At 43.6% G+C, this 23790-nt stretch overlaps 1 protein-coding gene across 1 annotated transcript in view; it reads right to left on the bottom strand.

Moving 5' to 3' along the window:
- Positions 1–6190: 6190 nt before the first annotated feature.
- LOC147425313 (adenine phosphoribosyltransferase) overlaps positions 6191–23790 on the bottom strand; it is a 29733-nt gene continuing 12133 nt past the window's right edge. The window contains exons 3-4 of the mRNA XM_086500670.1: positions 6787–6972; positions 6191–6539 (exon numbers count right to left, since the gene is read on the bottom strand). Of these exons, the coding sequence (XP_086356796.1) occupies positions 6799–6972 (174 nt within the window). The 3' untranslated portion in view covers positions 6191–6539; positions 6787–6798. The remainder of the gene's footprint in view (positions 6540–6786; positions 6973–23790) is intronic.

Genomic DNA, 23790 nt, shown 5'->3' with positions numbered 1-23790 from the left:
GGTGCAATAAACCCTTTATTTGGGAACAGCCATAGTTTGTGCTCTACGCCCAAGGATTCTACCTCAATCTGACGCGAAGGTAAAAAAGGAAAGGCCCTAGATACTTTCGGCACCATATCCAACAGGGACGCTTCACTAAGTGAGCAAAGGTCCTTCTGAAATTCTTTTACTGCTTCCAAAGCAGCAGCATCCCTACAAAATAGGCTGTTCGGGGGAGGAACTATAGGAGTAGAAGGAGCCGTAATAAAGATGGGACTAAGCCCGCAAAATTTTCTGAGGAGATTGGAGAGTTCAGATCCTTTAGACGAGAAGGAAGCTAAGTCTTCCATATGGGTTTTTGAAATACCAGCTAGATTCGAAGCAAACTCCAGCAATAGGTTGATACCATCAGATTTATTCTTGACAAGGAGAGCAAGCACCTTCATCCATTGGTCAAATGAGATAAGCTGGACAAGAGACAGACTAGAATCCTTAGAGGCATCACAAATTAAGGTTGAAGCCTCATTATCTTGTATACACTTCAATACAAGTAACGAAGCGACGGAAAGGGGTTCCATAGGAAGAGAGAGCCCTTGGGATAAGGAAACAATCTGCATAGATTTTCAAGAACATTTGTTAGATTACATCGTAAGGAGGAGTTGAGTGGTCTAGAAACCCTTATCCAGCTTTTTACTTCTTATTGAATTTTACAGTCCTGTGTAAATAGGGCCGAATTCTATAAGAGATATAAGGAAAGAAGCTTTCAATTTCTTTAGCAAGCCGTAGTTTTTCTGAAATCAGAGCTCTTTTTTCCGGGTCAGAGCAGACCGTTATTCTAGCAGTGAGCTTTCCAGTAACCTGGTAGACAGACTTAATACACTCGTGAAATGAAAAGTAAAAGACAGGGGATTTTTTTGAAAAATGAGAGTATAGAGTGGAATGGTAGTGCTAGCAACCTTTCACCAGTCGGGTCAATGAGAACCACAGTGACTGTGTGATAGCACCCCAGCCTATTATCATATAAAAAAAGATTTATATAATAGTAGGCGATTTTTTCTAACTAGAGCTAGGGTCTGAGAGAGACAACCTACACGTCAGTCTCTCTTATGCGTTTATTGTGTGTGTAGTAGTTCTAAATATATAAACCTATATATACGCAAACGAACACCACAGTTCACAGACCACTAATTCTAGGACTATACAGTGGAATTGTACAATAATCTATTTGCAGTTGAAAACAAATATTGTACAAGGCAGTATAGATATCAATGTAAATCATGGGGTGAAGCCATCCCCAACTTCGGAGTAATGTAGCTTCAAGTTAAGCGAACATCCATAGTCATCACCAACTTAGAACTGAATGCTTTAAAAGAAGGCAGCCCTCACCTGCACCCATAGCCACAAGAAAACAATTCGTTAGCACATGACTGTACGCAGGTGATGCTGGGCATCCCAGTTGTTATCCATGTCACTTTTAAAATTTCACACAGTTCTTATCTAGTATCTTTGTTTAAAATAAAACAGATCCATGGATTATTGCCAATCCAATATGGAAAGTGGAGTTCATCTTAGTGTAGCTGTTCTAATATTAGGATTTAAAAACTTAAGGAAATTTCCCAAACCTTAGTAGGTTTTTTATAGGTAGTTTTATCCAAGTCAGACACGACCTGCCTTCTTAATCGGACACGAAAGCACTACAAACTAAATGCCATGAAAGGCCAGTTTTCAGTTATGGATAGCACCTAATTCGAAATGAAAAAAATTTTTACTTTCGGACCAGATCATAATCCAAAATACTTTTTAAGTATATATATTTTATAAACCAGAAAAATTTAACTACTCTTCAGATCTAAGCCCTTTCAAGCTATAAATCAAAAAAAAAAAATTAAAAAAAACCCCCGCTGTCATTATGCAATGACTAACAGCCTTTTGCCAAAGTTTGTAATAAAACCAGTCATCATACGCTAGTTTTTTAGATAGCTCAGTCATTAGAGCACGTCTCGCCACTTTTCGAAAAAAATTTATATACTTGAAGTAAACGTATCAAGTCAAGAGCATATTGCATATCAGTAGGCCAAGTGAAGTTCACATAAATATGAGATATCATCTACGAAGCGAGTCATACGGTGTAAAGTTTATTTGTTTTTTCTCAAGAAAAAAACACCGTCCCAGCCAGAAGCAGTCATTTGATATGCTGAATCAGAGATTCGCCAAGCAGACCTTACACTACATGAACCATCTTGTGAAATATTATGGTAAAAAACAAACGAGGGAGAAGAAACATAACCAAATTTCCAACAATTTAGGGTATGCGAAGCTTATTTTCAGCTTTCCGAGCCTCATCCAATTAGGCAATCAACTTGGAACATCTTTATCCGTTCAGCCAGAGTCTCATTAGACTTTTCACGACATTAGGTATAAGCATCAAGGACACAGTAAGTCGGCAGTCAGTAAATGTACCTATCGTAAACCGAACCTCAAGTTTTTCACCTTTATCAGAAAATCCGACAGTCTCTGTACACAATTTTGAGCTATACATATTTTATATATATTTTTATAAAACCATCAGCCTGATTCAAAAACCCTGCAGTAATCCGAATCATACTTACCTTCTTCAAGAAATCGGCATCTTCAGCCAGTCCACTTAATACAAATAATGAGTTACAACCATTCTTTAAAAAGTTTCATTTTTAGCTTCCAGATTACAAGTAGTACGCAACAACCTCGGCACAAAGTAATGTCAGCAGACATTTTCAAGTTTTTTAATTGCTTCAAATCAACACCCATTTAATGCATAACATCAATATCTTCATCTCATTACATCCCACTAGGATGCCATACAGTACACTGCTCGAGTCACAGTCATCTGGTAACACTATACTCCAGCCATAGTTTCAAAATTCCATCCAATATCCAGTCCGAGCACTTCCTCTAGCACCCGGTCAAGTTAAAAGAACAGTCACAATCTCTCATTGTTAGCTGGTATCTCAATCATAGTTTTTAAGGCCACAATTCCCGTCAGGTACACAGGCAGCATCTGATTAATAATATCACCCCCCCTTTTTTTTTAAAAACAGAGATAAAACCTGCAATTTATTCCTTAGTAAGCAACACCCCCGGCAAAAAAAAAAAAAAAACCCCATGGCAGCAGAAAATAAATTTTTGTTTTAAATGCTTTCAAATCAACACCGTTCGCTGATATGTATATTATCAACATCCTTATCACATTCCAACCCATTCGGCTGCCCCCTATTGAATCTTTTAGCATCATAATCATCTGGTAGAAAAATGCCCCTGCCATAATTTCAAAGATTCATCTAGAACCCAGTCCAAAACACTTCCTCAAGCACCAGATCCAAGAGCAGTTACATTTTACCAACATTCACAAATATACCAATCATAAATTTGAAGCATGACTTCCCGTTACGCAAATAGGCAGAATCCATTTCATATTATCTCCTCTTTGTTTAAAAAACTAGAAAATCAACAGAAATATAACCTGTAAGCTTGACGCAGAGGTCTCCATGATCACGAATCACAGTGCTAAGTGAGCATAGGTGCTCACCTGATGATCATTTATAGGCGAGCTTTCTATCACTCTGCAGACGGGTACGAATACTGCACGCTTCCCTATCACGGCCGGCTTCCAAGACCTTTTACTCCGGGATCTTACTCAGCATAAGATCTGTGAATGTGAAGCCTGAGGAGAAGCCAGACGCGAGCTCACGAAACGTCTCAGCTCAGCCAAGCACGGGAAAACCTTACAGACTGCAGAACGCCAGAGCGTGATACACATAATAGGGTACTGCAGATACTGAAAAGCTCTCATACGGTGAGATTTATACAAGGATTGTTTTTTTAAAAGGCGGTCCCACACTCACACTACAACAAGTTATTAAATCAATAAAGTGGCACTAGATAGCAAGTGAATGTAAGCCCAGAAAAACCGATATACGGTCTTTATACAAGCTAGTGCCCTCAATCCATGTTGGATACAAACCGCAAGTATTCTGTACCACCATATCTCTTCATAGTCTAAGGTAAAATCTCCGTACACTAGGACAGTTTTTAGAGACAGAAGCTGAAGCAAAACTAGATGAGGCCTACAAAGTATAGTGCTTTTAACCACAACCATTGGGTTCAGTCATCAATCAGTCTATATAAGACGAGCATCTCTTTTTTTTTAAAAAACCAAGTGTATAGCAATTGTTGAGAGTAGCTGATTCCAAGTTTATAAGTAAATATCCAACATTGTTATCAGGTGTCTTCTTCTGTTATGGCTCATACTGGGGAACAGGTTTTAGCAATATCTATTGCACATCTTCAGCAGTCAAGTGAGTCTACTAAGCGAGCCACACTCCTCCGTTACGAACGACTTTTATTTCCGCAGTTAGGCACATCTGTGACTCAGACGAAGTGGTGGACACATCAGAACCGAGTGACCAGGGTGACACTTTGGGGTAGAGAGCATTTTAGGAATAACATTCGTCTGGCGATGGTAACTGAAGCAATGGGTATAGGGCCACGATACTATTATGTAGAATACTCAATGAAGCGAGGTTTCTCAGAGCGATTATACCTGCTAGCGCAGTTTCTTCCTTTTCGAAAGATTTTTTTGTATCGCAGTTATGGCCAGCCCCTCAGAGGTTATTTCAATATCACACCACGAACCTTGGAGTATGGTGTACTCTTATCCACTCGAATCCTACCTTTGTCAGAACGTCCAAACACCTGTTTCTACCGTGACAGCTGTTTGTGTAATCATGTCATGGATGGTCTACTAGACCTGTAAATGTGAAGAGCAAAGAGGGGGTTTTTTTTGAAAAAAAGTTTTTTTTCCAAACCAAATAAAGTGGTGACACTTGAGAAACAACTCGTGTATTAGCGTGTGTGTGTGTGTGTGTGTGTGTGTGTGTGTGTGTGTGTGTCAAGGATGAAGCAATCTCATAGCAGAGTAAAGTGACCAAGTGTGTGTGTGTCTGTGTGTGTGTGTGTGTGTGTGTGTGTGTGTGTGTGTGTGTGTGTGTGTGTGGGCGCCCGCCCTTACCCAGGTACCATACTCAATGTTAAGGCAATAGTCTCATCGAGTATGGGCCTACTGCCTACTCATAAGAGGTGTACCACATCAAGAAGTCCATAGTGAAGCAAATCTCAACATAATAATATTCGATAATGTCTTCAAAGAAGACTGTATTCCGGTAGGAGTTTTAAGGCTTTGTCAGCCATTAGAAAATAGTGTTGATGTCGTACGAAGTTTTTTGTGGAATTTTTCCATAATTTTTGTCTATTTCTCAAGATCATGGGTGATCTTCACCTAAATATCGTTTAGAGTTAGAACAAATGCTAGTAAAAATCCCAAGTATTAACTATTTTCCAAGAGGTCAAGGGACTTTTGACCTCATCTATTTTCCGTAGCTTCTTGCTTGATTGTTGATGCTAGTGTGATGGTGCAATGGTGATGAAGATCTTGGTTTATGCTATCTTCTCCATTGAGTCTATGCTCTCTCGTTGGTTGCAAGTTGTGTGCATGTATCTGTGATCATTTGTGCATGTGCTTGTGTTTGTGAAGAGAGGCAATTTCTCCAAAACGCATGTCTGCACATGTATGTCTCCGTTGCTGATTGATCATGTTGATCATTTGTTCATATGCTTAGTGTGTTGAGAGAGGTGGCCTCTCATGCATGCACAAAAGGTGGTCTCTCCAATGTGTGCATGAGTGCATTTTCATGTATAGTGCCCGCATTGTTGATGAGTGTGTGTTAATTGTAGCCTATGATTCTATGTATTGTTAAGAGTATATCTTCTCCCTTAGCTTATGTGTTTTGTAGATGGTAGACAAAGTGCAGATGTGAGGATTGGGTGCATGTGGGCTGGCGCCGTTTGCCAAGAGAGTGCTAACCTAAGCTAGCATGAATCCACACTCATATTGGCGTTGTGCAGGCAGTTAGTAGTTAAAATAGGTCCATCTACTTACAAAGGTGGGACGCTTACACTAAGAATCTTTGTATGTTACATTTGGTGTAGCGCAGATGTCGTAGTAGGATCTTGTGTATTTTGCTTCAGCATTGAATAACTTTGCTTGTATGCACCTCTAATTTGCACTAGTATCACTCCTTAAGCATTTTGGGTCTTTTGTTGGGGGGAGGGTTGTTCCGGGCCTGCGGGGGGGGGGGGGGGGGGGGGGGGGGGGGGGGGGGGGTGCTCTTTGTCATCGAATTCTAAACCAAGTACCTTCACATTTTCCAACATCTAGGAACAGGCAAAAAAGTAGGATATGCAGGCCTGAGTCTACTTCGTAACATGCTCAAAAAGGTTTCAAGGCACAGCTCACAAAATACCTCGGCCAAAGTAATGTTCAGGGTCTTCTTGATGCCATACAAAGAGCTTAAAGATACAAAAGACTTTCTTCCATAAATCTCAGGGCATCCAAAACTGCCTAGTGTCTTCAGTCCCTACATACGCAAAGTCCATTGGAGCCATGCTGCTATCACAGAGTATGGAAGCTAGACAACACCCACGAACTTGTAAAGACTTCTAGACTAGATTAATTGAGAATGAATCTGTCAAAAAGCAGACATCAAATTAGAAACGACCGAACAAAAAGAGGTAAAACAATTGGCTGATTAAAAGTTCACAAGAAACAGCTATCGAAATTGAAAGATCCAAACAAGAGGCAAATTTTATGAAAACAGCTTCCTTCACTTAAATAAACCATACTTTCTACACAAAGTCGATGACTTAACTACTTCCGAAGACAAATCATACAAACAGGCTATAAAAGGTGATAAAATTGACAGCATTTGTTACCAATATTATGAATCATAGCTCAGAGGAGCTCTGAGTAGAAGTCTGGCCATAGTATCTAAGAACCATTTCCTTCACCACTTGAACAAGGCTCCGAAGGTCATCGGCACCAAGTTGCATAGCATCTCGTAAGATGTCCCCTGTTAGTACCTCAGTTTGCAGCGACAGCACGAGGTTTCGCAGGGCTCCCTACATTTAGCCAAACAAACCACGTTGCTTCAGTTCTCAAAAACCAAGCCCTTCCTTATATCTTACTATCATCCTATTACAGACAAAATCTTTAAATCCACCATCTTAACCAAGAAACCACAACAAGCCCACCTATGAAGAAAAATAAATGACCTCAAAACGTACATTTTACGAGGTAAATCATAAATCTTTGTGCTAGATTTTGCTGTTAGAGTCTGGCATCTTTCTGGATTTGTCCAATCAGTTCCGGTATCTCCCAGGGACAGGTGATAGGGAATGAGGGCTGTTTTGTGGCTATGCCATGCCAAAGGGAGGTAGTTTTCTCATGTTGGGATATTTCTAGTTATGTGCAGTCTGGGTTTAGCTCTATCTATGGCCTAAGCTCCTGATGGCTGGGACTATTTTTTTCCCAGCCTTGGCCTATTTTTCCCATTCTCTAGTGTCAAAGGATCTTTTCGGAGTCGAACCAGATTGGAGTCGAGGTGTCCACTGGATCAGAGGCCAGTCCGTGTCTTCATTGCTTCTGTTGCTTGCCGTATTGGACTTGATTGAGAGAGAAATAGCTTGCCATTTTTTTCCTGTGTTTTCTTCATTTCGGGGCTGATTTGGGCATGTGGAGGCCATGGACCCTCATCTACGACTTCTCCGTCTTCTACCCTTGTTTACCCTGACCTCTCTTCACCGAGGGGAACCCTGTGGAGGATTCAAGATGTGGAGCATTGCTGGATTGCTTCAGTTTTCCCAAATGGAGTAATGTTGCGTGGCTTCCTGCAAGGGGAGCACCACTTTCGGATCTAGAAGGAGAGAATTTTTTCCAACTTTCTTTTTTAGAGAGTAAAGTGTTTGGACAACTGTGGGATCTTCTTCAACACTAGCGGAGAGGATTCCTATGGCTATGTTCCTTCAAGGAGATGGATTGGCTGATTTGTTGTGTCTTTTGCAATAACACTTTTGTCTTGGAGTTGTTGAAATAGTTATCCCTATAGAGGACTTTATGTAGGCTGATATGGAGTTCCAGCCTTGTCTTGCACAGGCAAATATGGAGTTTCGGCACCCATCTTCAAAGAGGGGTAGCAAGTTGACTCAGTTACACCTGTGTACCAATGTCACGTGCACATCTAACCCTATGTGTACGTGGACAAGCTACTTCATGACATGGGTTCAGTTCAGTTCAGCCAGCCTAGATTAGAAAGTGATCTGGCACTTTTGTGAGTCTGTTCGCAGACCGTGCATACCCAGACACTTAGAGTAGATGCATATCCTCTGGTTGCACACAGCATGATCATCAGATTACAGTCAGAACCCATCATGAGCATTTTTACAGTGCATAGACCTATTTTCCCTATTTTAGCCAATTTTCACTTATTATTTTTAAGTGACTTTTGTTGGGAAACTGGGTAGGGCAAATTGGCCAAGCATCTATATAAGAAAAGCTAGCGCTAGCATTCTCTGATAGAAGAGGCAGCAGGAACCTGTGTCCAACAGTGCACCTTCTCAGCAAGACCCCCCCGGGCAGGAGACATAGCGTTTTCAGCCACAAGAACAGCCAGCGTTTTCAGCAATTGCATACCAGCCAGCGTTTTGCAACTTGCAGGTCAACCCGGCAACAGTAGACTCAGTAGATACCTAGCGTTTCTGCAGCAGACCCCCAAATCAGACCTAACGTTTTTGGAGCAGCACATCAACTAGCGTTTTGCAGTTCCTTCGTGACAGAAGCCCCAGAAGCATGAGCGTTTTCAGTTTTCAGCACTTACATTCTGCACCGTAAGTCCCAAACCTCGCAAATTTCACCTTCCTGCAACAAATCCTCGCCGCACGGTCAGATCAAGCGTAGTTTGCAGATTCAGCCTGGAAAGCGCAAATCAGCATCTACGTTTTCAGCACGTTGTCGTCGCCATCGACATTGTCACCAACATAGAGTCAGAATTCAGCAGATAAAGATTTGTAGATTTCAGCCATTAGCGTTTTCAGATTTCAGCCCGTCTCGTCGTCGTCCTCATCGTCGGCAAGTCCAAGCATTGTAGAGTTTTGTGCAATCAATAGTAGACCGCTCTCGCCATAGAGAGTGGGGCCTTCAGAGGAGGGTTTGACAACAGACCGGTGTCGTATTCTTCTCTCTCTATCTCTCAGTCTCATGCACCTTCATTCACAGTGTTCATCACTTTGTTTGTGTCCATTGCACTCTCTCACTAAAGGAACGGAAGGCTCTCCCTTCCGTAAGTAAAAGGAACCCTTGAGCACAGTTCGGAGCACTCATCTTGAGCAAAGTTCAACATTCACTTCCGCTGCACCTTACAACCAAGTTGCGGATTGTGGATGACAGAGGGGGATACAAGCAAAGGATGTACTTTGATTATTTCTTTTCCATTAAGAATGCAAGTTTCAATTCCGGCTTTCCTTCACTTTTGTTCATCCGGTATGCAGCAGACCAAGCGCATGTTCCCGTGCATGTGTTGGAGTTGGCATTGGCAGGCATGAAGGGATTCTTCCATCTTCAATACCACATCTTGTGTAAGGATTCTAGGTGCTAATCCTTAATTAAGTACTTCAACTCATGATTAAGACTTAAGAAACTTAAATTGAACTCAAAAACAATATTCAGAAGACTCTATGTTTTATTGATTGAATGACTGCTTGAAACTGAGTACAATAGGCTCCTTATATAGGAGACGAAGAGACAAATAAAAAGACACGTCTTCTGGTGAAGAGAATGACTTTAAACGTAAAGACACATCCTTTCGGCGAAGAGCTACAACCATTGGGCGAAGAGTCGCAGCCATAGAGCAAAGGGGTGTGACCAGTCGTCGAAGGAGTGTGGCTTTTGGCGAAGAGGCACGTCTCTTGAGCGAAGGGTCATGACCATCCAAGCGTAGGGGTTCTCCTTGGCATGGCACTTCGCATATCTGCAACTAGGAGTAGATGTAATACTGTAACATAGTCACAATCGTGACATGCCCTCCCTCTTTAAATAAAACCCAGGATAGTTGAAGAAAACTCCGGGAGAAGGAAATGTATTGTTGTTGTGCTTCTGCATCCAAATTTCTTTCTGTTGAGTCCCATGTCATGGCACTGTTATTGACCATGACTAATTTGCAAAACTGAAAACTGATCATATCTGCAACTTGATAAGTGCCTTTGTCAAAGTCATTTGTAACTTCGAGATTTGTCCAATAAAAGATAGAATCTGTATCTGCTTCGAGTGAAATTATTGGTGAATTGACTTGAGTTTTCTGTTGAGTGATGACCACTGGTTGGAAATCTGTAAGGTATTCCATTGGTTATCCGGAACAATAAAATCCTCTTGAAAGGATGTCGTAGACTGAGACACAGTAGTGTTTGGAGGTATATCCATCTATAAAGGTTTATCTGCGGAACAAGTTGTGTCCAAAGATTCAATTGCAGCGACTGAAGTCATGCTGCAACAGTCTGCACCTGATTTATCCTTTGCACCATTGAAGGTAAGAACTGGTATCTTCAAGTTTGAAGAATTATCATTCACCATAGCATCTGGTATCTGTTTAGAGACAAAGACTATATTCTGCAAGGGGGGTAACGAGGCGAATTTTCCTGCCTGGATCACGATCATAGAAGGGGTTATGTGCTTGTTGGTTGTCACATAAGAACTAGAATCTTCTGAATCTTCAGCTTTCTCAACGTGTATTAAGGCTTCCAATTGAGAAGGGAGAGGTCGAGGGAGCTGTTGCCTCTTAGACCTCTGAAGGATCCTCTTGCACAAGGATCAATAAATCTTCAACTTTACCACCATTAGATAAGAAAGACTTAATGTAGGGCATGGCTCGAGAGGGGGAACTTGTCCAGCGTCGTGCCGTTCACGACCGAGTACTCGACTAAGGTCGGATATCTGTGCCACTAGGTAAGCCCATCTTGATATGGTTGATTTCTTTTTAAGATGAGACACAAATGAAAAGACACGTCTCCTGGTGAAGAGACATGACTTTAGACGTAAAGACACATCCTTTCGGCGGAGAGCTGCAACCATTGGGCGAAGAGTCGCACCCGTAGAGCGAAGGGGTGTAACCAATCGTCAAAGGAGTGTGGCTTTTGGCGAAGAGGCACATCTCTTGAGCGAAGGTTCGTGACCATCCAAGCGTAGGGCTTCTCCTTGGCATGGCACTTTGCGTATCTGCAACTAGGAGTAGATGTAATACTGTAACATAGTCACAATCGTGACATCTTGTATGATCATCCGACTTCCCAGGATGAGGTCTCGAGGTGGAGCATGTGGTGCCACTTGCTTAGCCGACTAAGCCAATAAGAGGAGGTTTTATTGAAGTGTTGGCTACTCCTATCTCAACGTTCTCTCTTCACTAACGGTAGTGTGGCCCTACAGATTTGGTCACTTGTATGCCCTTTTGTGAGCTTGTCAACACCAATTGAGGGAAAGGTTTGCACTCTTTTATGGGCAGTATCCTAGATATCTGATAGCAGATTTGTAGAGATCCTTTGGATGACAGGTTTCCATGCAGCGTCGGCAGTTGGTGGGGACATCTAGTTCCTCTTCCACAATTGGCAACACAAGGTGGCCTTCTCTGTACATACCCTGGGGTAGCTCATTACGGATCTTCGTGGGTAGGTGGCACATCCCCTAGGCGGTTCCTTTACTCTCACCTTAATGCACGAGAGCAAATCGTCGCCCTACATGAGACAAGGAAAGAAGGCAAGCTTTCCATTAAAGTTGTGAACCTGCACCCACTACTCACAGACACACACACACACTGTAGATGCACAATGAGGTCAAAAATCAGCCTCCGCTCTCATTTGGGCGCCCCCTCTTGTTGAGGTGTCCTTCTAGAGCTTCCAAATCTAATGAGTGTCCAGTTTTCCCCTTTGGTTCAGTTTCCTAGCCCCTACCAACTTACAAAGTTGTAAGTGACTTGCCGAGTGGCCCAAATTCCATTTTGGCGCACACAAGCTTCCATACTCATCAAAATTCAATGCTAGCTGGCCCGACCAGTTCCTGACTGACCGACTTGGATTCCCAATGTGAAACACGTTAGGCCGGAGTCGTTTCACATTGTCCACGCAATGTTCACTTGCACCTTTTCAAGGGTTTCGGGGAAAACAAGTAAAAATAAAATAAATAAAAATATGTAGTACATATTTAAAAAAGACAACCATAGTTACCCAAAATGCGAAACGGGAACGGCGACGAGATCTACACGGAAAAGGGGAACAATAGAGGGGTCCGAAACGGGAAAGGCACGGAAAGGAAGCATTTAAAACACCCAAATAATGCAATTTTTAGCTTTGTGTAATTGAATAGAAGTTGTATTAGAGTCCTTTGAATCTAATACTCACAAAAAACTCTATTTGAAGGCCATTCAACCTTACTCTGGCAAACTTGTGTCCTTTAGACTTGAGAGCTTGAGAGGGCGAGAGGGAGGGGGAGAGGGGGAGAGCTTGGAAGTCGAGAAAGAGAGAGAGAGAGAGAGAGAGAGAGAGAGAGAGAGAGAGAGAGAGAGAGGGAGATACCTTTTAGCCTTGTAGAGTCTATACTTGAAACCTTGAAAGAGGCAAGAGGCTAGAGCTTGAGAGTCAAGACTCGAGAGTCTAGAGCTTGAGCCTTGGCCTTTGAAAGCTTGTGTGCATTGTGAAGGTAAGGTGTGGGGGGAGGGGCATTATATAAGGGGGAGATAAAAACACTCAAATCTGAAAATCTGTCAATCCAAGCTGTTTCGGGCCGTTCCGGTATCACCTACCTATCCGGAACAGCTGGCCGTTCCGAGCCATGAGCACACCTTGGAACGTCGTTCTGGCGTTCCTTGCCCATGGGATGGTGTTCCCCGGTAACACTGAAGGCAACAGAAAAAATACATCTCCAGGTGACATACCCCACCCTTGGAATACTGCAAGCGACCTTGGTTGCATGCCAATAATACATGTTGCTATCTCCTGATATCACATTTATTCTATGATGGGAATCAAAGATATACATGCTTCCTGAAATGTAGCGTTAGACAATTAAACAATCCCACCAACCAGGCTACCACACATATATCAAGCATAGAAATTTTCTGATGTACTCTCAAGTACAAACTTCTCTAGCCAAATTCTGTATGGAAAGAGTAGATACAATTGCTTAACCATCCCTTTGAGCATCATAACCCATGCTCTCACCTTGCTCCATAGTTACTGAACTTCACCAAATAGCCTCTTGCAACCTTTCCTCTATACTTCCTTTCCTTATGTGCCAATATCTGTTCAGGAACAAGGATCTCATCCAATTCTTCCACTTCGGGTTGTTCCTCATCAAGCATATTCTCTAGCACATCACCAACGAAGGGCCTTAGAGGGCTGACATGAAAAGCATTATGTGATTTCCAGCCTTCTGGTTGTCACAAACTGATGACGTGGCATGACCACCCGCGGGCTGAGAGATGATGTGGCAAACTACGGATTTCCGCGTTTTGCGCTGACAACTGCTAACGTGGCAAGCTGTACAAAAATCCCGCTTTTTACGTTGACACGCTGACGTGGCAAAACTGTACGTAAATTTTCGCTTTTTGCATTGGATGCTTTTTGTGGCAGATTTTGATCAAGTTGTTTTTGGGGGAACATTGCTTGTCAGGTGCAACGCACAGAGAGCTCTGATACCACTGTCAAGTGCAACAGAAGAGAATAAGGATTTGCTCGGATCTAGTACTTGCTCTGTGCAACAGAGCAAGGAGGCCCTTGAGGGTTGGGACCCGACATCCCTGTAGCGTCTCTTTTCTCTCTCTTGACTCTCTCTTTTCTTTGAGTCCAGTTTAGTTCTTTCAAGTGAAGTAAAGTGTTCCTTGTGTTTGTGTGCGGAGTACTAGATCCGAGCAAATCCTTGTTCTCTTCTGTTGCACCTGACATTGCTTTTGAGTTTAATGCTTTTGGGGCTGTGCTTTTAGCAACCCTTGTAATGTTTATAAGTGGACCCAAGGGGGCACACTTCTCACAGCATCTGGACGCAGAGTCTGAGAGCGAGTGTCACGAGGATGTGGCAATTGCTAACTTAAGTTGTTGGTTTCTTTCCAATGATTTTTGTTTAATTTTTTGGACCCTCTTTTTGAAGTTGCAAATGGTTGGACATTGTATGGCCAGTGTGAAATGGCCGACGGCCGAGAGTTTCACCCACAATCAGGAAGGGCAAGTCACCACGAGTTGATCGGGCCGACCGGCACTGGATCCGAGTAGTAAAGGGTGTCTAGGCTCAGTTCAAAGTCATTTAGGCCCCTCGCTACACTTATAAGTTGGTGGGTACTAGGAAATTAACTCAAAAGAGGCAAACTCGACACTTGGTGCTTGGAGATGCAATTGCTAGACTCATCCCGGCTGTGGGGGCGCCCATTTCAAGAGAGGGGGCTGATTTTTGCCCATAAGTGTGCTACATTGTGTTTGAGTAGTGGGTGCTGTAGCGCGACGATTTGCTCTCGCACATCTCTCTCTCCCCTTTGCACATATGGTAATGCCCCACTAGTTGGGCTTCTCAAATGACCATGTACAGTTTTGGGGGTTTTTATGCGCGTTTGCCAAGGCAAGAGCCTTCTGTACACGAACCAGATTAACTAATTGCTTATCCCCTTCAGGTACGCACAGTTCCATCGCGAAGGAATGTGAAAACAGAGAGTTTTCTTGCGTGAAAACTCGTCCGATTTGAAAAGGAATTGTCCCATTGCGTGCGGGAGCACTTGAGACATGCGTAGGCGTGCTCGCTCCACTCGAAACGGTCCAAAACAGAGAATTACAGCCTGCTGTGTTTTTCTGCAGGTTTAGGTTTTGCACCTAAACTGCAGGGAATTGCCGGGGGAGGCTCGGAAAGGCCTTGGGATGCATGTACAGGGCAGTAGGCACCTAACAGTGGCAAAACAGAAAATTACAGCATGCTGAAATTGACCTGCAGTGTAACAGACTTGGACACTCCAAGTCAAGAATCAACCGCGACAGCACCAAATAACCACTTCAAAACAATTCACACATCACAATAGATTTGCACTGGCCCGGCGGAGTTCCGTGCCTAGAGATATTGGCCCCAAAGACTGGCGCCCCTTTCGGTATTTCTTTTTGTATTAATCAATCATCAAAGTACAAGAGAGCGGTTAGGGTTTCACTCTCAGACTCTGCGTCCAGATGCTCTCAGAAGTGAGGCCCTCACCACTAATTTAAAGGTTACAAGGGATGCCCAAAAGCAGAGCCTCAAAAGCTTTTAAAATCAAAAGCATCAGTTCTCTCTCTCTCTTAGAGAGTCTTTTCTCTTTTTTTATAAAAACAAAAGCAAAAGCAAAATTCGCGTCGCTCATCATTTTCCAAAACAAAAAAATAATAATAATAATAATAATAATCCGCCTCCGCGATTTTCGGAATTTAGGGTTTTTGGCAAAAATTAGGGTTTGCAGGAATTTTAGGGTTTCTGGCAGAAATTAGGGTTTCTGCTGTCCGCCACATCATCACTTTGTGACATACCCCCCTCTTGAAAGCATTGTAATCGACCGCGATTACGCCTGCAAAACCGACAAAAGCCATAAACCGTCTTAGCAGACACTGACTGTTAGTACCTACGTACTAGGAACACACATCTAGCACATGTACAAAATCGACAGTCACATCACACGACATCACAGGACATCACCAGACATCACAGGACATCACATGACATTCAACATTCATTAGGATCTTAGACCATGATTTATCGGCAATGTAGCTAGCAATCACATCTAGGTCCAATCGGGACCTCATCGATGTCCGATTGACTAACCCCTATTGCAACCATGTCTATTCGAGATCAATCAGACCAAAATGTTGCAGTCATTTCGGCTATCAGTTCCTGCACTCACAAGAAGTCAAGAACAAATCAGTATCATAATCAGGAATTCCATTTCATAAAGTCATCCAGCAGAATACTGTCAGCTCTCAGTATCCCTGAAGCTCAAAGAGACATCAGTGACTTTAGTATCAAAATCGAGGCATCTGTTGACAACGGAGCGGAGTAACTCCCCTCTTGTGCATCCCACTGCACCAGATCTTCGGCCAAGCTGAGTTCTGGGTTCCGTTTGGAGTAGACTATGCTAAACCAAAACATCGAGGTAAAGTTTCACAATCCGAGGAGTATCTGCAAGGTCCTCCTCCTCCATCCACTTCGCATCAAGTGCAGGATAATTCTTGAACTTAACCAAGAACCGCCTTCGGACTTTACCCTTATTCTTCGTATCCTTATGTGCCAAAATCTGTTCAGGAACAAGGATCTCCTCGTTTTCTTCCACTTCGGGTTGCTCATCAGGCTCCCCATCATCAGGCACATCACCTTTAAAAGGTTTCAAGAGATTCACATGAAATGCATTGTGAATCCTCCAAGTATCTGGCAGTTTCAGTCGGAAGGAGACTTCATTTATCTTTTCAGTAATCTGGAAAGGGCAGTAGTATCGCATACTAAGCTTTGGAAAAAGCCTCTCCTTTCCCTTGTTTCTTTCTTAGGCGTGCCTTCTCAAAAGTAAGAGCACCCAATCATCCTCCTTCAGTTTCCAGTCGCGACGATGGCGATCCGCTGCCTTTTTCTGTCGTTCTTGAGACTCCTGCAAAGTCTCGCGAACCTTGGCAAAAGCCGTATCCAAATCTCGCGAATATTCATCCGCTTCAAATTTCTAATCTTTCGTGCTCAGAAAGGATGGAACCTTCGCAGCAGTTTCAACAATCTCACATGGCGTCCTCCCCGTCGAAGAGTGTATCGTGTTATTGTAGGCAAATTCCACCAAAGGTAAGTTCTTTTCCCATTGAGTCTTTTGATGCGAGATACAAGACTTCAATAAATCTAAAATCACTGAATTGGCAATCTCAGATTGCCCGTCAGTCTGCAAGTGGAACGATGACGAGAACTGCAACCGCGTGCCAATGTTCTCCCAAATTGCCTTCCAAAACAAACTCATAAATCTGGGGTCTCTGTCGGAGACAATCGTCTCAGGCGTGCCATGTAATCGGAAAATCATCGTGATCATTCTGTATTCTCGGGAGATCAAAAAAAATGAAATCCATTTCAATATTTTCCCAGGGGCAGGTGGGTATGGGTAAAGGCTGTAACAATCCCTGTGCCTTATGCCTGTCAAACTTGACCTTCTGGCATACCAAGCAACTGCGCACAAACTCTTCCACATCCTTCTTCAGTCTCCGCCAAAAGAAATCTCTCTCTACCCCTTTCATGGTGGTAGCAATGCCGCGGTGACCCGTAAAAGGTGGACAGTGGCAATCAGTCATAACCTTTTCCCTCAACGGCTGTGTAACGCACAACATAGTCTTTTTCATCAAGTAGCTTTCCCGAAGGGAGTATCCAGCTACTGTCTCCCCATCCCGTATCCGTGTGAAAATATTTGCAAAATCTGTATCTGTGGCACACTGATCGACCATATCCTCGAAGCTCCTATGATGTATCGCGGAAATAGCCAGAACCAACGGTTTCCGAGACAAAGCATCTACCACCACATTCTTCTGTCCCTGCACATGGACAATCTGGAAGTGGAACTGTGACAAGATGTTCACCCACCGCATCTGCTTTTCCGAAAGCTGCTTCTGTGACAAGAAGTAGCGCAAACTCTGATGGTCTGTAAAGACAGTAAAATCCGCTCCGAGTAGGTAATGCCGCCACTGAGTAAGAGCATGGATAACCACCAAAAGCTCTTTCCCATAGATCTGTGCTGTCATCTCCGGCCTAGAGAACAAACGGCTCTCGTAAGCTATGACATGGCCTTCTTGCATCAAGACCGCACCCAAACTACGACCACAAGCATCACAAAATACTTCAAATGACTTCTACAAGTCCGGCAAAGTCAAATCTGGTACTGTAGTGAATTTCTCTTTCAATGTCTGAAAGGCAGTCACCTTTGTGGGTCCCCACGAAAAAGGTACTCCTTTCTGTGTCAAGGTATGCAAAGGGGAAGCAACCTCTGCAAACTTTCGGATGAACCGCCTGTAGTACGAACACAGTCCCAGGAAGCTTCTAACTTCATGGACATTCCTCAAATCGGGCCAATCACGGATAGTCTCTATCTTGGCCGGGTTCATTTGCACTCCTGCTATTGACACAATGTGTCCCAAAAAATGTATCTCTGGTAGGAAAAATTCACTTTTCGTAGCATTAATCACTAATGTGTGATCTCGTAATGCCTGAAAGACTTGAAGCAGATGATCTCTGTGTTCTGCCTCATTCTTGGAGAAAACAATGATGTCGTCAAAGAAAGTGCCAACAAATAGCCTGTACTCTCAAAAAATCCTATCCATCATCCGGTTAAATGTCGTAGGAGCATTGGTTAAGCCAAAAGGCATCACCAAAAACTCAAATAACCCAAAAGTCGTCCGAAAAGCTGTCTTGTAGACATCTCCTGGCGCTATCCTGATCTGATGATATCCACTCTTCAAGTCAATCCTGCTAAAGCACGAGGATCCCTGTAACCTGTCGAGTATATCATCGATCCTAGGAATCGGAAATCTGTTCTTGATGGTGATTTCGTTGAGAGTGCTATAATCGATGCACAACCTCCAAGATCCGTCTTTCTTCAAAACCAACAACACTGGAGAGCAATACGGTGAAGTACTAGGCTGGATAAGACCCTTTTCCAAGAGGTCTTTCACTGAGTTCATAATCTTTTCATTCTGTACTCGGCTCACACGATAAGGTGGCCGATTCGGTGGCGTGCTTCCAGATATCAGATCAATGGTATGATCTTCAGGCTCTCTCAAAAGCAATCGGCATGAGCGTGGAGAAAAAAAAATCTTGGCGTTCTTTTCTTCAGGTCAAAACATTTTCAACTTTTATCCATCGTTCAGTTCTCCCAAAAGAATGAGTAAGAAAACTGAAGTTCATCAAGTACAATCTCTAAGCCCTTCATTTATCAAAGTCGCTTTCTCGGCCCTATAGTCAACCACGGCGTAGTTCTTGTGGTACCAAGGGATCCCGAGTAGAACGTCACTCGCGTGCCCTGAACACCCCTGTCATTGCAAACGAAGTTTGCCAATGCTCGGTGTAATGGCAACATCCCATCCGGGTGCCAGTCGAACTACCTCCGCCTGTGGCGTCAGTCTGTGGGGCGTAGTTCCAAATCGAGCCGCCAATTCCAAGTGAAAAGAAGTTGGCCTTGGCTCCTTCAAAAGAGCTTCCTGATCCTTCACTTTGCCCCAAAAAAAGCGGCAAGTTTGTGCTTTCATTCATTTGATTCGGTGCAAGTCCCACGCCATGTGGTACCAGTTCTACTTTTCTATCTGCCTTTTCTGCCACATTCCTCAGCTGCTCTCGAACTCTCAGACCTGTCGTCGTCTTTATCATTCTGTTCTTTCTGTGCCTTATCAGGGCACTTCGCGGAAATATGTCCATGTTCCCCGCATCCAAAGCACTTCCCCTCTCTGATGAAGCGAGCTCTCTCCTCAGGAGTAAGCTTGGGTCGTGCATCCTTTTTTTTCTCTGGGTTGCTCTTTTTCATTCTACTTTCATTCCCAGAAGTCTGTTTGGCTCGTTGTGTCATGGCCTCATCTGTGGGGTAGGTCAGACTGCTAGAGTGAATGGCAAAGCCCCGCTTCGCATGACTCATCAACTCCTGAATAGAAGCTGACTTCTGTTCCAAGCAGTGATCTCGGATCTCTGTAGGTAGACTCAAGGTAAACCGCTCAATCTGTTCTCTGAACGAGATCTTCTTGAATGAAGAGGCGGGTAGAAAAGAGTTCCAGAATCTTTCACAATAAGAATTCACTGTATCGCTCTTGGTCATCCGGAGATGGTTCCAAGCAGCTCGTATATCTCGTTCAAACTCTTGAGTCAACCAAGAAGAAATAAAAAGCCTCTTGAATTTCAGCCATGTAACTGGCACAGTCTTGCTTAATAGAAGCGTGGACCACCAAGTACGAGCATTCCCCTTAAAGTAAGAGGCAGCTCTCCGAATCTTGGAGTGCTCTGAATAGCGTCTTCCCGCGAAAGCGATGTCAAAGACACAGCCTTCGAAGCATCTAAGTCTCCTGAAAAGTATCAAACTTGATCGAGTGGCCACCTTCCTTAAACTCTCGGACTTTCTTGCTTTTATCTTCGAGAAAGTCATACTGGTTGGCTTTGTAAAAATTCTTCTTGTTCGCATAAAACTTTCCGTCATCAGAATCTGAGTTGTCTGTAGACGAGTCCTAAGTAGAACTGTCAGTCTTTGGGCGAGATTTAGCCTTCTTTGCCTTGCCCTTTCCAAAGCGTTGCTTCTTGCTTCGCTTTTTACCTTTTCTGTCTTCTTCGCTCGAATCCGAGGAGCTAGAAGAACTGTCGGAAGAAGAAGAAGAAGAACTGGGTACTCCTTCAAATCGAACACGCTTCTTCCGTTTCTTTGCCTTGTCAAATGTCAACCGACGACCCAAATATCCCGGGAAGTCAGTGCCTTTCTTCTGCTTTTTGCCGTGCTTTTTGGATTTCTTTTGTGTGTCAAAAAGCTGAGCAATCCGTGCATCAACCACGTTCTCCAGTTCCTTCTCCGTATATTTCTTGGAGGCAGAAGGTTTCTTGAGAGCGGGTTTCGGGAGTGGTGTTGTGGTTCTCTGCCGCTCCATCTGTACCTCTTTCAAAGAGGTCTGGTTCATATATTTTGCCATCTTCGGGTCCTTGGCAAAATTGAGCATCATCTTTGTTGCATCGTTGATCAACTGGCGACGCTCTATCTCTCGCCGCTCCGCCTAAGTAGGCCAAGGCGGGCCATACTCTCTGCCTGAATCTTCGTTGTGATCCCAGCCCGCATCTCCAGATGCAGAGGGAGTCGACTGATCATTGCCTGAAGCCATAGGTGCCGCGGAAAAAAAATTCGGGGATCGGATTTCCCGTAGAAGAGAAATCGGCCGTGCTCTGATACCACTGTAACAAACTTGGACACTCCAAGTCAAGAATCAACCGCGACAGCACCAAATAACCACTTCAAAACAATTCACACATCACAATAGATTTGCACTGGCCCGGCGGAGTTCCGTGCCTAGAGATATTGGCCCCAAAGACTGGCGCCCCTTTCGGTATTTCTTTTTGTATTAATCAATCATCAAAGTACAAGAGAGCGGTTAGGGTTTCACTCTCAGACTCTGCGTCCAGATGCTCTCAGAAGTGAGGCCCTCACCACTAATTTAAAGGTTACAAGGGATGCCCAAAAGCAGAGCCTCAAAAGCTTTTAAAATCAAAAGCATCAGTTCTCTCTCTCTCTTAGAGAGTCTTTTCTCTTTTTTTATAAAAAAACAAAAGCAAAAGCAAAATTCGCGTCGCTCATCATTTTCCAAAAAATAATAATAATAATAATAATAATAATAATCCGCCTCCACGATTTTCGGAATTTAGGGTTTTTGGCAAAAATTAGGGTTTGCAGGAATTTTAGGGTTTCTGGCAAAAATTAGGGTTTCTGCTGTCCGCCACATCATCACTTTGTGACATGCAGCTCATTAGAAAGCTTCCATACCACAAGGGAAAGTGTCCTTGACATGTACTTTTGACCTACAGGGATATTTGCGCCGTTATGCTTGCGAAATTGGATCAAGCGATATTTTCTCCACACAAACCAAGTTGTCTGAGAAACACATGCGATGGGCAGACATCTTGTCAATGTTCCATTTTCAGATCGTGCATGTGCAAGGGAAAAAGAATGTGGTGGCTGATGAATTGTCACGAAAGCCCCAAATTTCAGCAGTGCCAATTCTGTACCATTGTGAACTAGACGAAATGAAGACACAATATGCTGAAGATTCAGATTTTGCAAGGATCGATGATCAGCTTGTTGATGGGCTACATCATGAGCACTATATGCTTAAGAATGACTTTCTCATGATGCATGGAAAGTTATGCATTACTAAACAGTTACAGCCAAAAGGTTTTGATGGAAAGTCATGCTCCACCTTATGTTGGGCATCGTGGAATTGATGCGACAGTGAAAGGGGTTGAGGCATTTTTCTATTGGCCAGCTTTGTGTCAAGATGTTGACACATTTGTAAGATCGTGCTTAGTGTGTCAAAAAGTCAAATTTGACAGGCAAGAGCAGTCGGGATTGTTGCAGCCATTGCCGATCCCCGATAGGCCATGGAAAGCATAGCGATGGACTTCATCTTTGATATTCCAAGAATGCAAACAGGCAATGATGGTATTTGGACTATCATTTGTAGGTTCAATAAGCAGGCCCATTTCATTCCTGTTAGGAAGAAGATAACGCCAAAACACATGGTCAAGATATTCATGAGCAATATCTTTAACTATCACGGGATGCCTCAGTCAATTGTCAGTGAAAGGGATCCACGTATGACGAGTCTGGGCACTACGCTAAAGTTCTCTTCTTCGTTTCATCCACAAATTGATGGATAGTCGGAAGACGCAAATTCTACTATCCTAGATCTGCTCAAATGTTATGTGTCAGAGTGTAACAAACTTGGACACCCCAAATTTAGATTCTACCGCGACACAGTAGAGATTCACTTTAAAACAGTTCACAAAAGTTGGCACGGCCCGGCGTAATTCCGTGCCAAGAGGTATTGGCCGCAAAGACTGGCGCCCCTTTCGGTATTTCTTTTTATATTAATCTGTGTGCAAAGTACAAGGGAGTCCGCGTGAACTCACACTCCGACTCTGCGTCCAGATGCTCAGAGTAATGAGTTCACAAAGGACTAATTTATTCTTACAAGGGATGCCCCAAAAGCAAAGCCCCAAAAATCTTAAACTCAAAAGCTTCTCAAAATTAAAGCATAATGCCCAAAAGCTGGCCGGCGTAATTTCCGGAAATCATACGGAATGCCACGTCAGCAGACCAGCAGAATTTGCAACCTCCGTACAGTTTGCCAAGTGTCAATCTGTCAATGGAATTTGCAGCGCGTTTTCCACGTTGCTGCCACGTCAGCCTTTCGACGCATTTCTTTGGGCGTCCAAGGGCCTGCCACGTCACCAGTTTGTGACATGCAAAATGGACACTTGGCAGAAGGAGAGCGACCTGCAGGACACCTCAGCAAGAGGAGGCGCCCAAATGAGGCTGGCGGCTGATTTGACTTTCATAAGTGAACTTACAGTGTGTGTGAGTAGTGGGTGCAGGTTTACAGCTTTAATGGAAAGCTTGCCTTCTCCTTTGTCTCATGTAGCGCGATGATTTGCTCTCGTGTGTCTCTCTCTCCCCTTTGCACATATGGTAATGCCCCACTAGTTGGGCTACTCATATAAATATGTACAGTTTTGAGGATTTATGCGCGTTTGCCAAGGCAAGAGCCTTTTGAACAGGAACCGGATTAGCTATTTGCTAATCCCCCACAGGTACGCAAAGTTCCATCGCAAAAGATTGCAAATTTGGAGAGTTTTCTCGCGTGAAAACTCGTCCAATTCACAAGGGAACTGTCCCATTGCATGCGGGAGCCCTTGGGACACGCGTAGGCGTGTCAGCTCCGCTTAAAACGATCCAAAACAGAGAATTACAGCCTGCTGTGTTTTTTTGCAGTTTTAGGGTTTCGCACCTAAAGTGCAAGGGAACACCAGGGGAGCCCGGAGAAAGCTTTGGGATGCATGTACAAGGTTTTGGGCACCCGACAGAGGAAAAACAGAGAATTACAGCACGCTGAATTTCTGTGACAGCTCACTAGAAAGCTTCTAAATTGCGAGGGAATTCGTCTTGGACGGGTACTTTTGACCTACAAGGGTTTTGCGCCGTTGTGCTGCCGAAATCAGGTCAGAAACCTGCATTTTCAGCCCTCGCCAGGTTTGGACAGCTTTGTAAAAGCTTGGTCTAAGTGTTCGGATCGTCAACTTATAATTAAATAAAGAAATACCGAAAGGGGCGCCAACTTTTGGGGCCTACAAGGTGTCGGTCTCGTGTGCGC

The sequence above is a fragment of the Adiantum capillus-veneris genome, chromosome 25 (assembly GCF_014529385.1).
Source record: "Adiantum capillus-veneris isolate H3 chromosome 25, ASM1452938v2, whole genome shotgun sequence".
In the NCBI taxonomy this organism is placed as follows: domain Eukaryota; kingdom Viridiplantae; phylum Streptophyta; class Polypodiopsida; order Polypodiales; family Pteridaceae; genus Adiantum; species Adiantum capillus-veneris.
The sequence above is the reverse complement of the archived record's forward strand: the minus strand, read 5'-3'. Positions and strand labels throughout refer to the sequence as shown.